Genomic DNA, 15,993 nt, shown 5'->3' on the forward strand with positions numbered 1-15,993 from the left:
GTATACTCCTCCAAAATTAGATGTGAAGCGCGGGTCACGATCAGAAATAATGGATGCTGGTATGCCGTGTAAACGGACTACTTCTTTGATGTAGAGCTTCGCCAATTGATCTAAGGAAAAAATTTCTCGTATTGGGATAAAAAGAGCTACCTTCGTCAGTCAATCAATGATGACCCATATTGCGTCATTTCCTTTCGTAGTCCTCGGTAGTCCCGTAACGAAATCCATTGCTATCATATCCCACTTCCATAGTAATCTAAATTATAACTCATATTTAAAAGCATTTATATACAGAAGTATCACAGAAGTCAAAAATAACACATAAGTTCTATATTAACCAACGACTAGCGGTATAGTTAACATATTCTAACTTAACATTTAGATAGGGTAAATTCTAATCCTATCTTTTTGAATCATAATTTCCAAAACCGACTAAACTTCGCTTTGATACCAAATGTAACGCCCCAGATTTTTGGAAATGCCAACTCTGTGCGTAGAAGAATATTACATCATCTTTCTCAAAAACTTTCATTATTCCCAAGATCTCAAATACAACAACTACGTTTAGAGGGTTTACAGAAATTAGGTCTAACTTATTACATCTTAATTCAAGACATAGTTGATACATATTTAAAACATATTTGTCCTTTAGAACAGTTCTGCATTCAACTCTAGCATTCCTCATCTCTCATCTATACTTTACCTGGGGGTTGGAACAATAAAACAAGGAAAAAGGGGTGAGCTCAAATTGCCCAGTAGGGTATAAACAACAAGTGATGTAGAATTGTCAAGCTCATAAGAACATGATATTTTGCAGATAGGACATCTCACACTATAAACATGGAAAGAAAGAATAAGCACAACATACTTTCCAAACGTATAGAGAAAACTTACAGAACTTGATATCAAGAATATATAGACTTCATTAAGCACAGATGCTTTCATTCATAGCCATATCTCGGCCCATTCATAGCCATACCTCGGCTCATAATCCTCTAGATTTACACTCTCTAGAGTCGTCTTTACCCACGTGCACATGGAGGACTATAACGCGTCCACCCGTCATCATATCATAACTCAGTCCATATTCAGAATTAGGGTATCACAAGATAAACCCTAAACATAAACATATCTCACGGAAAAAAGTTTCGAGGATACAAATAGAATTATAGTTTTATCAGTAAAGTCATTTATCTGAAAGGAATGGGATCAGAAAGAAAGGATCCCCCTTTGATTCTCATCAGTTGTGGATCTCAGAATGATAGAAACTCTTATGGCAATTGCGTATAAAGAGAATCAAAGAATAGAAAATACTTTCATCCAGTATAGTAAAAGAGAATCAAAGGAAGAAAACCGTTACATCTAGCAACATAGAATCAATGGAAGAAAACCCTTACATATATCAAAAGAAAATCAATTGACGAAAACCCTTACATATAGCAAAAGAGAATCAATGGAAGAAAACCCTTACATATAGCAAAAGAGAATCAATGGAAGAAAACCCTTACATATAGCGAAAGAGAATCAATGGAAGAAAACCCTTACATATAGCAAAAGAGAATAAATGAAAGAAAACCCTTACATATAGCAAAAGAGAATCAATGGAAGAAAAATCCTTACATATAGCAAAAGAGAATCAATGGAAGAAAACTCTTACATATAGCAAAAGAGAATCAATGGAAGAAAACCCTTACATATAGTAAAAGAGAATCAATGGAAGAAAACCCTTACATATAGCAAAAAAAGAATCAATGGAAGAAAACCCTTACATATAGTTTTCCGATCACAGGTTTGTTTGAGCTTACACCTTAGAGTGGATAACCTGTAAATATATTCTAATTTTATCAAATTCATGTTTTAAGGCAGTGTCCTTTCTGTCCAGGTAATGTCCATCTATGTCCAAAATAATGTTCCCTGTGTTCAGTGTTCTTTCTATTAAATTTTTAAAATCATGGGGCCCAGCATGCACTATTCATATGGACCCCACATGTTACTATTCATGTGGACCCCACATGCTAATATTCATGTGGACCCCACATGTTACTATTCATATGGACCCCACAGGTTACTATACTCAGTAGTTCACCATTCTTTGATTTAGTTTATTTCTTGGCTACTATGCTCAGCAGTTCGCCTTTCTTTGATTAAAGTTTACTTTACGGTTACTATGCTAGCATTTCACCGTTCAAATAAGATGGGCTACTATGCTCAGCAGTTCGCCTTTCCTTGATTAAAGTTTACTTTACGGTTACTATGCTAGCATTTCACCGTTCAAATAAGATGATAAAACTTGCATAATCTATAGCGAGTTATCGCCTCTTATGCATGATTTATCCTATTATTTACATAGGTGGTAGAACCAACCATATTACCCATAATAAATACTATATGAAAGACTTACCTTGGTAGTGATGAAGTGGATTTCCTTTTCCTTCTCCTCTCTCTCTTTTTTCCTCTCTCTCTTACTCTTTCTTCTCTAAATTTTTAGCTCTACTAGGGTTTGTCGAAATAACAAAATGAGAGCCGCTATTTATAGATACTACATTCTTAAATTCACAACTACCCTCTTAAATGCTTCTCTTAAATGCTTTTACAAAAATATAGGAATAGTAAAGATATAAATAAATGAATAGTAAAGGCTGCTTGAATAGTAACAGATGATTAATATTATTTAATTATTATTTTCGTCGGTGAAGCGCAACTACTCATTAATGATAGTGGTTGTGGAGTGACCCGCTTAACCAATGAGTTAATGAAAGTGGTTGCGGTGTGTCATTCTGGTAGTGGTTCCCACTAGTGATGGGTCCCGCTGGCGTTGGGTCCCGCTATTTGTGGGTCCTGCTTGTTGTGGGACCCGCTTGTGTGGGGCCCGCTGATGTGGGGCCCGCTTGTGTGGGGCCCGCTGATGTGGGACCTGCTTGTGTGGGGCCCGCTGATGTGGAACCCACTGTTGGTGGGACCCGCTTGTGAATAGTACTCGGTGGGTCCTACTGTGAATAGTAATTTTGAATAGTTTATCTCAATAGTGAACTTGCATAGTATTTCTGCATAGTAATCTTACGTAGTATTTCTGCATAGTAATCTTGCACAGTGACTATTGTGAATAGTAATTATGAATAGTGACTATTGGTAATTTTTAATATGTGTAAGTATCTACTCATTTTTAGTTGACATCTGGGACGGTGGTTTAGTGGTAGGAAGCCGTTCAATCCTCGCTCAGCGTTGGGTTCGAATCGCGTACGCCCCATTATGCCAGATGTCCTCATGCCCGATTAACTCGGGGAAAATGAGTAATGGCCGATGATTACCCACCTATGAGGCCATTTTTATTTATTTGTATATATATATATATATATATATATATATATATATATATATATATATATATATATTTACCGGTTATTACACGGGCGGCCCTTCGGGCGGCCCAAACCGAGCACATAAAGCATGCGTGAATTGTGACCATGCCATTACACCCATGCTCTTCTCCATCCAACAAAATCATGTTATCGCATCCCCAGTTAGATGGATCGATGCCAAATCTACCATTTGCTCATTTGGCATTTTAATGAACCTTTGAAGTTGTTCAGCACTAAAGCCCCACCCGGCTGGATCGGATTCGTCAAATCTTGGAAATTCTAGACGGAGGGTACGAAGATGTGTCTGCACATCTCCAAGATTTCCTTGATTTACTTGCGGTGCTTCGGGAGCATCATCCACTTTGTCTAAGGCCATCAACTTCTTTAGAATATCTTCAAGAATACGTCCGTGCGCTTCGTAGCCTTCCTTAAGAGACCGAATCTCTGCCTCCATCCGCTGGTTTCAGGTAGCATGACTTTCATTTATTCGAGATGGCCAAATCTCCTAAAACAGTCCTGACTTTTCCATTCATGCGTTAAAAAGAAAGAGATTACATACTTATAGAATTAACATTTCTACTATTTAGGAAACAATCCACACTTCCCAAATCCTAAGGGATACTTAGGAAACAAGATAAAAATAAAAGGAAACTAATATCAAGGGGAATATCCTAGCTATAGCAAGAAATAAGAAAATCTACTACTAAGGAAATCAAGAAGATCTTTCAGCTAATCTTAGGTACGTAACATTAAGATAAGTCAATAACAAGGGAAGGCAAACCTAATGGGTAGCCCAATCATCGATCTGGAACATTAATGCACTAAATTGGCGTGGAGACACCAAGTCGTAGATCCGATTAAATCTCTTGCAAATCAAGGTTGGAAAATTTAGAAGGGGAAAAGAACATGATGATCCAATAATTGTTCGGGGAGAAACCCTAACTTGAGAATTTGAGAAACAACCCTAGTGGGTTCGAGAGGGATAGATGGGAGCAAAAAAGAAGAAATAAAATGCAGAGAGAGTGACGCCCTTTTCGCCATTGTCGAGGGTTCAACTAGGTTTTGACGAGAGGAAGAAGAAAAGGGCGTAAGAGTAAATGACGGGTATACTACTCGATAAACTGCATTTTTGGATTCTCAAAAGCAACAAATTGTCGCTGTAAAGAATTGCGGTTATTAGTGACTTGGCCACCGAAAAGTGTGCCAATTTCTTTTAAAACGAATACTATCCTTTTGTTTTTCTCTTTCTCGGACCTAAGAAATTCGGAAAAGGGGGTTTTGGAATGGTTGCCTAACACACCCTTAGTTTCTCAATTGGTGAGAGAGGGTAGGGCGAGTAGGAGAAGGAGAGACTTGGGAGGGCACGAATGAAAAGAAGGTGAGAAGTGGCTAAAAAACAAGGAAAAACTCTAGTGCTGAGTTATTTGTTTCCTAGTTTTTTAGGATAAGTGTGCCTCCTCCAATTTTCTAGCTTAGAAGATCAAATTCAACCGCCAGAATGCCTCCTTGGTTCGGGACGAAGCCAAACCGATACATATGATAGGCGAAGGAAGCTACCCCCATTTCATAGTGCCTGGGGAACACAAGTTTGATCGAGGATTGGAGAGGAGAGGTGTTTGAAAATGTAAGCTTGGGCGCAACGGCAACACTTGTCCTATACTAATAAGGGCATGAGAGGGCCCCTCTCACGTAAGTTCGCTTGCTTCTTGTCCAATAGTCACAAATGGTGCCTCCATAGGTTGACATCCAACCCAACCTAGTAGTAAGAGATCCACCAAAAGCAACCAAAATAAAGCGGCTTGCCCCAAGTCTACGGCTCCATCACCGACAGCTTGTGGGGTTATTGTGGGGTTACTGCTTTGAATGCATTATTAGGAATTGGAAGACAATCTTGTTAGGCACCACTGCAAAGAAGACGACATCAACTTTGTAAAAACCTCCTTCCCCAATACTCTAAAACTCAAGTTTGAAGGTTGTTCCTTTGGCAACCCTCGTAAAGCAGGAATCCGGTGTGTATCTAGAGATAGCAATGGAGTCTCTCACGTAAGTTCGCTTGCTGCTTGTCCAATAGTCACATATGGTGCCTCCATAGGTTGACATCCAATCCAACCTAGTAGTAAGAGATCCACCAAAAGCAACCAAAATAAAGTGGCTTGCCCCGAGTCTACGGCTCCATCACCGACAGCTTGTGGGGTTATTGTGAAGTTACTGCTTTGAGTGCGTTATTAGGAATTGGAAGACAATCTTGTCAGGCACCACTGCAAAGAAGATGGCATCAACTTTGTAAAAACCTCCTTCCCCAATACTCTAAAACTCAAGTTTGAAGGTTGTTCCTTTGGCAACCCCGGTAAATCAGGAATCCGGTGGGTATCTAGAGATATAGCAATAGAGTTTTCATTAATGTGTTTTCAGGTTTGATTGGCTTAACAGACTCCACAGAGGCTGAGGTTTGGGATATCCACCTCATCATGAACATATTTAGGGAGCAGATGGAAGGTAAACTATAGGTGGAAGGTGATTCGCAATTTATTTCTTAGGCCCAAGGTAAGAGTATAGGTCCTTGGAGATTAATTAGCTAGGTTTTGGATGAAATTTCTATTGGAAACAATCCATGTTCTTGAGAAATTCTTGCTATGTTTTATTATTTTTTAATGGAAAAACAAGAAAGGGCACATTTCCACTATGTCATGAGTACATGATTACAACTTTCTCTCAGCTCCTTTCCTCTCCCCTGATTCTAGCTCCTATCTAAATGAATCAAATAAAAACAATAATAGGAATTTATCAACTTGTAAATATCTCTTGTTGTTCTTCAAAGAACTTCGATGTTCCCTTGCGTCGCTTCGACTCCATGATTTTGACCATTAGGAACCAGTTCATTGCCAAGGGATATAGAGGAAGAGATGTGATCTCTAAAGGGATCCATTAGCACAATTATATATGAAATAAACTAAAACAAGAAAGTAAGACAAGATTAGATAATAATAACATGAGAATTCCTTGAATCAAATAGATCTATTTACCAAATCAAAGATGCATGAAAGCACCATCTACAAATCATCCATAAGCGATTCACCTGCTCCACTGACTTTGGAAGAGCTTGTGTAGGCGTCGATGGTGAGACACATAGGAGAGGATCAGAAGTCTTTTGCAATCCTCAACTTTACAGCACTTGGGTGTCTCTCCAAAGCTTGAATACCAAATCTGCCTACGAAAATCTAAGGGATAAGGGACTTAACTTGCTTGAGAAAACTAAAAAAGAAACTCTTTTAAAAAAAACTCACTTGAAATCACTCAAGAACACCTAAAGAGAGAGTACCCAAGAGAGCATATGAAACTTATCTCAAATCAGACTTGGGGCGTGCTATTTATAGAGTTCTAAAGTGTCTCTTGAGTTAAGAAACTATAAATGCTATAAGTTAAGGGTGAGTTGATTTCTCATAGGTTAATGGTAGATTTATTAATAAGAAAATGAATTGTGCACCTGTGCATGTATGCAATAAGAGCATACATTGAACCAAAAATCCAACATGTGCTTTACATATGCATGTATACAGTAAGTGCATACAATGAACATGAGATATAATACGTGGTTCACATGTGCTCAATGCTCCCAAAATAAATATCATTAACCAATTACCTTTTCACCCCTGACTTTTGTCATTTATGCCCCTCCTCTTGATTCCAATTCCCAAGTTTGCCCTCTTCATTAATTTTTGACAAATTCAGGCATGTTTATTTTTAAAATATTAATTATATATCTATTATGGTTCTAATCATATATATATTTAATATAATTCATATTAAATCTTTTATATGAGGGCAACTTAGGATAAAACAAAAATTTTCGAAATATAATATTTTTACAAAAAATATGGCTCTAATAATCATGGCCCCGGGACTTCCCAAGTTTATCAAGTCCTATCCCAAAGTCCTTCAATATGTCTTGCTCATAACGTGTGCAGGGGTGCATCAGAAGCATGACATCATCCTAATTCTCAAATGGGCTGCACTGGCCTGTCACTAGCCGCTAAGGGAGTTAACCCTATCACTCTCATAGGCCTGAGCTCATTTAGGACCATACCTAGTCTGTCCATATTTTGCCCTAGGATCTTTATCCCAATGTGGCAGGTGGTCCAAGGGTAAGTAGCACACACACTTGCTACCAACGACTCTATTTCCATCAAGCATTCTCATGCATGTTCTTTAAATGCCACAACTATTGAATTGCCAAAATATTATTTTATTAATAAGAGCAAATAAGGCCACCAAATCTTACAATCTCCCATCTGGCCTTACATTATATGAGTCACAGTCCTAAGTTGTTCATGTGAGTATAAAATACTCCAATAGGTAGTGCCTTAGTAAATGGATCAGCCAAAAGGAACCCAATTAACTTCAACAAACCTCTTTTGAATCACATCTCGAATGTAGTTGAATCTCCCTTCAGTGTGCTTAACTTTGGAAAATGATTTAGGGTTCAGGGAGATTGAGATGGTCGCATTATTATCACAAAGTTTCTTAATCAGCCTCTTAACACAGTCTACAACGGCTAGCTGACTAAGAAACTGCTTCAGATAAACAGCTTCCTTAGCGGCCTGATTGACTACAACATACTTAGCTTCCATGGTAGACTGTGCTATACATTCATGCTTCTTACTCTTTCATGATATAGCTTCGTTACGTAGAACAAACATGAAACCGGAAGTGGATTTGCATGTGTCTGGACAACCTTAGTAATCCGAATCGGAATATCCTATAAGATCCAAATGATCAAAATGATATGTCAATGTGCTGTGTTTGGTTCTCTTGAGATACCTAAGAGTCCATTAGATTCCCCTCCAATGCTCAAATCCTGGATTTGACTGGTATCTACTCAACATGCCCACAATGTATGTTAAATTTGGTCTTGTACACAACATTGCATACATAATACTACTAATCGCTGAAGCATAAGAGAATTTAGTTGGGTCAAGCACTTCACTTGGATATTTTGAAGTATCATCGGAATTGAAAATTCTCTTAGAATCACAAGGAAACGTGCTCTCAAAACTGTTTTGTAGACCATAGCGTGGAAGAACCGTATCGATGTATCTTTCTTGAGAAAGGCTAAGTTTTTTTATACTTTTGTCTCTGACAATTTTCATCCAAAGTATGTAAGCAGCTTCCCCTAAGGGCGCGTTTGGATCGCACGTAACGAAATCAAGAATTGGTATCCGATTCTTTTTTCCCCAATTCCCACGTTTGGGTATCACAAAGAACTGAGATGGGAAGACCCTGTCGGAACATTTGGCAGAAATATTGGTGAAAAGAGAAACCCCACCAAGAGAGGTGGGTTTCATTGATTCCCACATCTCTCTCTCTCTCTCTCTCTCTCTCTCTCTCTCTCTCTCCTGCAAAACCACTTTTCCAAAGCTTAGAACAAAAAATAATATGCAAAAATCTCCCTCCACAACTCTCATCAACCCTACCTCTCCTTCTCAACCACCGCACAAAATCGTTTATCCGACCATCTCTTGAACATTCGTTCTGTGACCATCTCCTCAAAGGAAAAGAACAAAAAATACTCTGCAAAAAAATACGCTAGTTCTGCGACTATCTCCAAAGCTTAGAACAAAAACCCTAGCTCTATGACCATCTCCAAAGCTTGGAGCAAAAAATACTCTGCAAAAATTGCCTCTCCAATATGATCAATTCTTTGCTCCGTGGAAATTTTCCTATGATTCTTTGTAGGAGAATGATCATTAATCCTTATTGCTGGTAGAACCATGTTACCATGGTGCTGCTGTTTGGAATTAGTTCAGGTAGCTGTCGTTCCATTGTCTTTTTTGCCGGATAAGAAAAGCCAAAACGAAGGTCCCTCCCCTTTTGTAGTCAACACCACGAGAATCATATTTGTAATCTAAATCACCCAAATATAAGAATCAGACTTGACATTCCGTTTACCTGGAGAATTGGAATAGTAAGTCAATACAGATTATTTATTCCGGTAATCCAAACGCACCCTAAGTCTTTCATGTCAAATGATTTGAATAACCAGGTTTTAGTTTCCATGAAAAGTCCAATGTCATTACCTGCTAATAGAATATCATCTATATATAGGACCAAAATATCTACTTTTTCCCCCACATTCTTCAAGTAAGCACAATGATCTTGTTCATTCTAGATGAAGCCCAATTGACCTATGGTTTCATAGAACTTGATGTTCCATGCCTGGATGCTTGTTTAAGACCATATATGGACCTAAGGAGTTTGCATACTTTTCTTTCATTTGTTTCATATCCCTCAAGTTGCATCATGTAAATTTTTCTTCTAGACTTCCATTCAGAAAAGTTGTTTTCACATCCATTTGATAAAGGTCAAAGTCATGGTAGGAAACTAATGCAGGGAAAGCTCTGATATTCTCAATTATGGCAACAGGTGAGAAGGTCTCATCACAGTCAACACCCATTTCTTGTGTGTAGCCCTTGGATACAAGACGAACCTTATACTTTTCTATCTTTCCCTCAGAATTCCATTTACATTTAAATATCCATTTACAACCTATGAGCTTGACTCTTGGTGGAGGGTCTACCAACGTCCACACATTATTCTTCATCATTGATTGGATTTTATCATTCATAGCATCTTTCCATAGATTAGCATCCAGACTTTCAATTGCTTCTTCGTAGTTATGGGGATCTTCTAAGCCAATTTTGACCATTGTATACACTTCTCCACAATATATGTAGAAATCTGGTGTAAAATGTGTTCATGTGCATGTTCATGTGCTTCTTCTAGGAGGAATGAGATTTTCCTTTCTCTTCTTTTGATTGGGTGAGGATGGTTCTGGTGTGGCTAGTGATTGGGTATTGATCACTAGTTGGGTATCAGTTAAATCTTCTAAGGCTTCTTTGTCACCAACAATTTCTTCATCTATATTGAGCCTATCTTCAAGAAACTTGACATTTCTACTTTCAATTATGACCTTATCTTTAGGATCGTAAAGTCAATATGCTTTAGAGTTCTCAGCGTAGCCAGTGAAGATGGATCTACGAGACCTAGGTGACAACTTATCTTGAAGGATCTTAGTCAAGAACAAACGAAACACATCCCCAAACTCTGATGCATGCTAAACTTGGTTTTCGACCATAGAAGATCTCATAGGGTGTTAAGGATAAGGATTTGGAAGGAAGACGGTTAAGATTGTGGACGGCTGTGAAAAGGGCCTCACTCCAAAAGGATGTGGGAAAATTTGCAACAGACATCATGGATCTAATCATATCCATAAAAGTTCGATTCTTTCTCTCAGCCATCCCATTTTACTCGAGAGTCCTAGGAGTAGTGGAATAAGTCATGAAATAAATCAGAAGGCATGAAATAAGTCAGAACAATATTCGCTTCCTCTATCGGTTCTCAGAATTTTGATTTTCTTTTCCAAACGATTTTCCTCTCAAAATTTGTACTTCTTAAACATTTCTAGCGCTTCAGACTTCTTATGTAATAGGTACACTTTTCTATCATCTATAAAAGTGATAAAGTACTCTTCTCCGCGTTTGCATCTTTTACTATGAGGACCACAAATATCTATATGAATCAATTCCAACACTTCCGCACTTCTTTGTGCTTTGGGAAAGGGAAGCTTGGTCATTTTTCCTGATAGGCAAGCTTCACAATCTGAGAAGTTCTCTAGACTTAGGACTTTCAAAATTCTCATCTTCATTAGCTTGCTCAATCACTCTTTGCTTAGGTGTTCTAGTCTAAGGTGCCAAAGCTAGGTTGAGTTAACTAAGGATTTTTCTACTTGAAAATTTTGATCCCAATTCAATTTGATTTTGGACATATCGTTTAGTCTAACTCTAGTTAAGACACTATTTCCATTTTTCCACAAAAGAAACTTTCCATTGCCAAAATAAAACTCGAAACTATACTTTTCTAACTTTGAAACAGATAATTCTTCTTAAACATTTCTAGCGCTTTAGACTTCTTACGTAATAGGTACACCTTCCCATATCGAGATTTATCATTTATAAAGTGATAAAGTACTATTCTCCACTTTTGCATCTTTTACTAAGAGGACCACAAATATCTGTATGAATCAATTCCAACACCTCCTCACTTCTTTGTGCTTTGGGAAATGGAAGCTTAGTCATTTTTCCTGATAGGCAAGCTTCACAATCTGGGAAGTTCTCTAGGCAGGTCTTTCAAAATTCCAATCTTGATTAGCCTGCTCAATCTCTCTTTGCTTGGGTGTCCTAGTCTAAGGTGCTAAAGCTGAGTTGGGTTAACTAAGGATTTTTCTACTTGAAAAATTTGATCCCCATTCAATTTGATTTTGTACATATCGTTTAGTCTAAATCTAGCTAAGACACTTTTTCCATTTTTTCACAAAAGAAACTTTCCATTACCAAAATAAAACTCAAAACTATACTTTTCTAACTTTGAAACAGATAAAAGATTCCTTCGGATCAAAGGAGTATACAAACAGTCATTTAATATAAACTCTTCATTACCATCTAGCTTTAAGACAGTCTCTAATCCCTTTAACAACAACTTTATCGTCATTACCCATAAGGATGAAACTATCATCGCTATCAACATCTTTAAGGTTTTGGAACCCCTGCTGATCAAAGGACATATGGACAATAACACCAGAGTCATCCCACCAAGAGTTAGGTTTTACATAACTAGAATTTATCACATATAAATGAACCATTATTCCAACAATGTTTTGCAATGTGACCCAGTCGATGACTTGTTGGACATTTTTTTCTTGACCTTGTTGATTCATTTGACTTTTGTACTCTCTAGAAAACTTCTTTTGTAAATTTTCTTTGTTAGAAAATGGCCGGTACTTATTGAATTGTTTGGCATGAGGATGGAACTTCTTCTTTTTCTTATCTTTCTTAGAGGATGGGGCTAGTTTGGGAGGTTCACCAACTAATTGCATAGAATGACGAACAGTGCCCACAAGGGTAAGTCGATCAACTTATGCATCCATCCTTGGGATGAAGTTTTCAATATCCCAATCGAAGCTTGACATGAAATATATTCGTCCAATTTCATCAAATGACTTTGGTAAAGAACTTAGAATTGTGGAAATGATGGTCGCATTATCAAGCCGTTTCCCCATAACTCGCAATTCATGAGCTGAGTTAATCATCTTTTGGATATGCTCATTAACATTGCCACCCTCTTCTAAGTTAGTATGGATGAACGATTGCCACAGAAAATTAATATGAGAGATTGACTTTATGCCAAAACGAGAATTCAAACTGTCTAGAACATCTTTAGTGGTCTTGAAATCTAGGTACAAATGCTGGAGTTCATTGTTCATGAGACTTTGCATGAACATCAAAGATGACTCATTTGTAGTATGCCAGTTTTGTGAAATGACACAGTCTCGGGTTGATGATTCAGGACCAGACGAAGGTAGAGCAACCTCACTCAAAACAAACTTGTATTTGTTAAAGGGAAGGACCATGATGATCCTACGACACCAATCCTCATAATTCTTTCCATCCAAAACAGTCTTTGAGAATCTTGGCATAGGCACTAAAAACACTAGGCGCAGCCAATACTTGAACATTTGTATCATGTGAAAAGGCACTTATTAGGTGAGGTTTTAATTTTGCTCTTATCAGTGGAAAAGCAATTCAATAAATATACACATGTCTCAAACCACTTTGTGCTAAAAATATCTACGCCTACAGGCATCCGATATTTTTATGCCACAAACTTCCTAAAGTACTTTCAATGTGTATGTAATCTCAACCCTTATGCCTACGGGCATCCGACGTTTAAGAAAACCACACATATCCGGTAAATTAGAGAACCCCTTTTTATATTTATTTAATCATACTATATCTAGTTGCATGGGCTAAGATTAAAATAATCTATTTTGTCATCAATGATTTTAATAGAGCAGGGCAACCCTCCAACGGGACAACCTTTTACCTCTCAAGAGAGATGACTCTATTGGAAACATCATTGTTGCTAAAATAGTTAATCCATCGCACTATTGCATAGATTTTCAAATTAATAAATATCCATGTTCCAACATAAATGATATGAAAAGAAAAAAATCTGGAGCATTAGATCAAATCTAAACGATATAAACAAACATATAATCGAACCTCTAAACTCGCTCCAGAGTAGCTCCCACCTATCCTTGATTGTATTTAATGGAGCTACTACCGCAATGAATCTCTAATTTAGAGCATGGGGACCCTAAGAACAGGATCTTGCTTTTGATTGTTAGAAACAATCCATGTTCTGGAGAAATTCGTTGCTATGTTTTATTACGTAAGGGAAAAACAAGAAAAGACACATTTCCACTATGTAATGAGTACATGATTACATCTTTATCTTGACTCCTTTTCTCTCCCCTAATTCCAGCTCCTATCTAAATGAATCAATTAAAAACAATAATAGGAATTTATCAACTTGTAAATATCTCCTATTGTTCTTCAAATACCTTCGATGTTCCCTTGCGTCGCTTCGGCTATATGATTTTGACCATCAGGAACCTGTTCATTGCCAAGGAATATAGAGGAAGAGATGAGATCTCTAAAGGGATCCATCAGCACAATTATATATGAAATAAAGTGAAATAAGAAAGTAAGACAAGATTAGATAATAACAACATGAGACTTTCTTGAATCAAATAGATCCATTTACCGAACCAAAGATGCATAAAAGCACCCTCTACAGATCATTCACAAGCGATTCACCTGCTCTGCTAACTTTGGAAGAGCACGCAGGAGAGGATCAGAAGTCTTCTGCAATCCTCAACTTCACAGCACTGGTGTTTCTCCAAAGCTTGAACACCAAGTCTGCCACGAAGCTCTAAGGAATAAGGGATTTAACTTGCTTGAGAAAACTAAAAAGAAACCCTTTTAAAAAAATCTCAGTTGGAATCACTCAAGAACACCTAAAGAGAGAGTACCCGAGAGAGCACATGGAACTTATCTCAAATGAGACTTGGGGTGTGCCATTTATAGAGTTCCAAAGTGTCTCTTGAGTCAAGAAACTATAAATGTTATAAGTTAAGGGTGAGTCGGTTTCACATAAGTTAATGGTAGGTTTATTAATGAGAAAATGAATCATGCACATGTGCATGTATGCAATAAGAGCATACTGTACCAGAAATCGAACATGTGCTTTACAAATGCATGTATGCAGTAAGTGCATACAATGACTATGAAATATAATACGTGGTTCACATGTGCTCAATGCTCCCAAAATAAATACCATTAACCAATTACCTTTTCACCCCTGACTTTTGTCATTTACGCCCTTTCTTTTTATTCCAATTCCCAAGTTTGCTCTCTTCATTAATTTTTGACAAATTCAAACATCCTTACTTTAAAAATATTAATTATATATCTATTATGATTCTAATTATGTATACTTAATATAATTCATTTTAAATCTTTTATATGAGGGCAACTTAGGATAAAATAAATATTTTCAAAATTAAATATATTTATGAAAAACATGGCTCTAATAACCATGGTCCCGAGACTTCCCAAGTTTGTCAAGTCCTATCCCAAAGTTCTTCAATATGTCTTGCTCATAATGTGCACAGGGGTGCATAAGAAGCATGACAACATCCTGATTTTCAAATGGGTTGTATTGGCCTGTCACTAGCCACTAAGGGAGTTAACTCTATCACTCACATCAGCCTGAGCTTATTTAGGACTATACCTAGTGTATCCACACTTTGCCCTAGGATCTCTATCACAGTGTGGTAGGTGGACTAAGTGTAAGTAGCACTAGGACTGTCAATCGGGCCGAGCTTGGGCGGGCCTAAGGTGTTCAAGCTCAGCCCATGTCTATACAACGGGCTACGAGCCGAGTTCGGGCTTGCCCAAATTCAGCACAAACTCCACAACGGGCTTCGAGACGAGTTTGAGCTTGCCCATCACCTCTTATTTTCTACACGAGAAAATACTATAAGGCAAGCACAGAATAAGGAGACCAGGTACCAGCTCAAAGACAAGTTAACAACCAAAAACCTGTTGAACCTGTTGAACGAATTCCTGTTTAAGTGTTGAACTAGAAAACCATTTAATATCATAAAGAGTAACAGAGAATGTTTAAGTACTTACTTAATTAATATCTATTGTTATTTTTAAGGGCATAAAAAATCCTGAAAAATTATATAGTAAATATATTATCGGGCCCGGATCTATAACGGGTTGGACAACCCTTGATCAAGCTCAGCCCAAATTGGCTTTTAGCGGGCCGAATGGGTGTGCGTCGAGCTTGCCCATCCCGATTGACAGTCCTAAGTAGCACACACACTTGCTACCAACGGCTCTATTGTCATCAAGCATTTTCATGCATGCTCTTTAAATGCCACAAATATTGAATTGCCAAAATATTATTTTATTAATAAGAGCAAATAAGGCCACCAAATCGTACAATTTCCAGAATGCATGATGATATATTTATTTCTTTTCTCCATATTCCTAGGAGTGCTAACGATCTTGCAGATCAATTGGCTAAATTAGGGCCTTTGCAGGATTCCTTGTATGTTGGGCAATCTTTGCTCGTTGACTTGCACTTGTATTCTTTTCTCTCTTTTAATATAGTCATCTTTCGCAAAAAAAAAAAATTGTTTGTTTGTTTTTCAAGCTTTTCTTACCCT

General features: G+C 37.5%; 1 protein-coding gene across 1 annotated transcript; it reads right to left on the minus strand.

Annotated features, from left to right (window-relative positions):
• Positions 1 to 12,327: 12,327 nt before the first annotated feature.
• Positions 12,328 to 12,888, minus strand: LOC143856969 (uncharacterized). The gene has a single exon (XM_077367251.1). It carries the CDS (start codon positions 12,886 to 12,888, stop codon positions 12,328 to 12,330), a length of 561 nt encoding a protein of 186 aa, XP_077223366.1.
• Between the last annotated feature and the right edge of the window lie 3,105 nt (positions 12,889 to 15,993).

The sequence above is a fragment of the Tasmannia lanceolata genome, unplaced genomic scaffold, assembly GCF_043159265.1.
Source record: "Tasmannia lanceolata isolate RefF3 unplaced genomic scaffold, GAP_Taslan_0.1 ptg000024l, whole genome shotgun sequence".
Lineage (NCBI taxonomy): Eukaryota > Viridiplantae > Streptophyta > Magnoliopsida > Canellales > Winteraceae > Tasmannia > Tasmannia lanceolata.

Coding starts and splice junctions, on each gene's coding strand:
- LOC143856969 (XM_077367251.1), bottom strand. CDS start 12,888: ATGCCAAGATTCTCAAAGACTGTTTTGGATGGAAAGAATTATGAGGAT.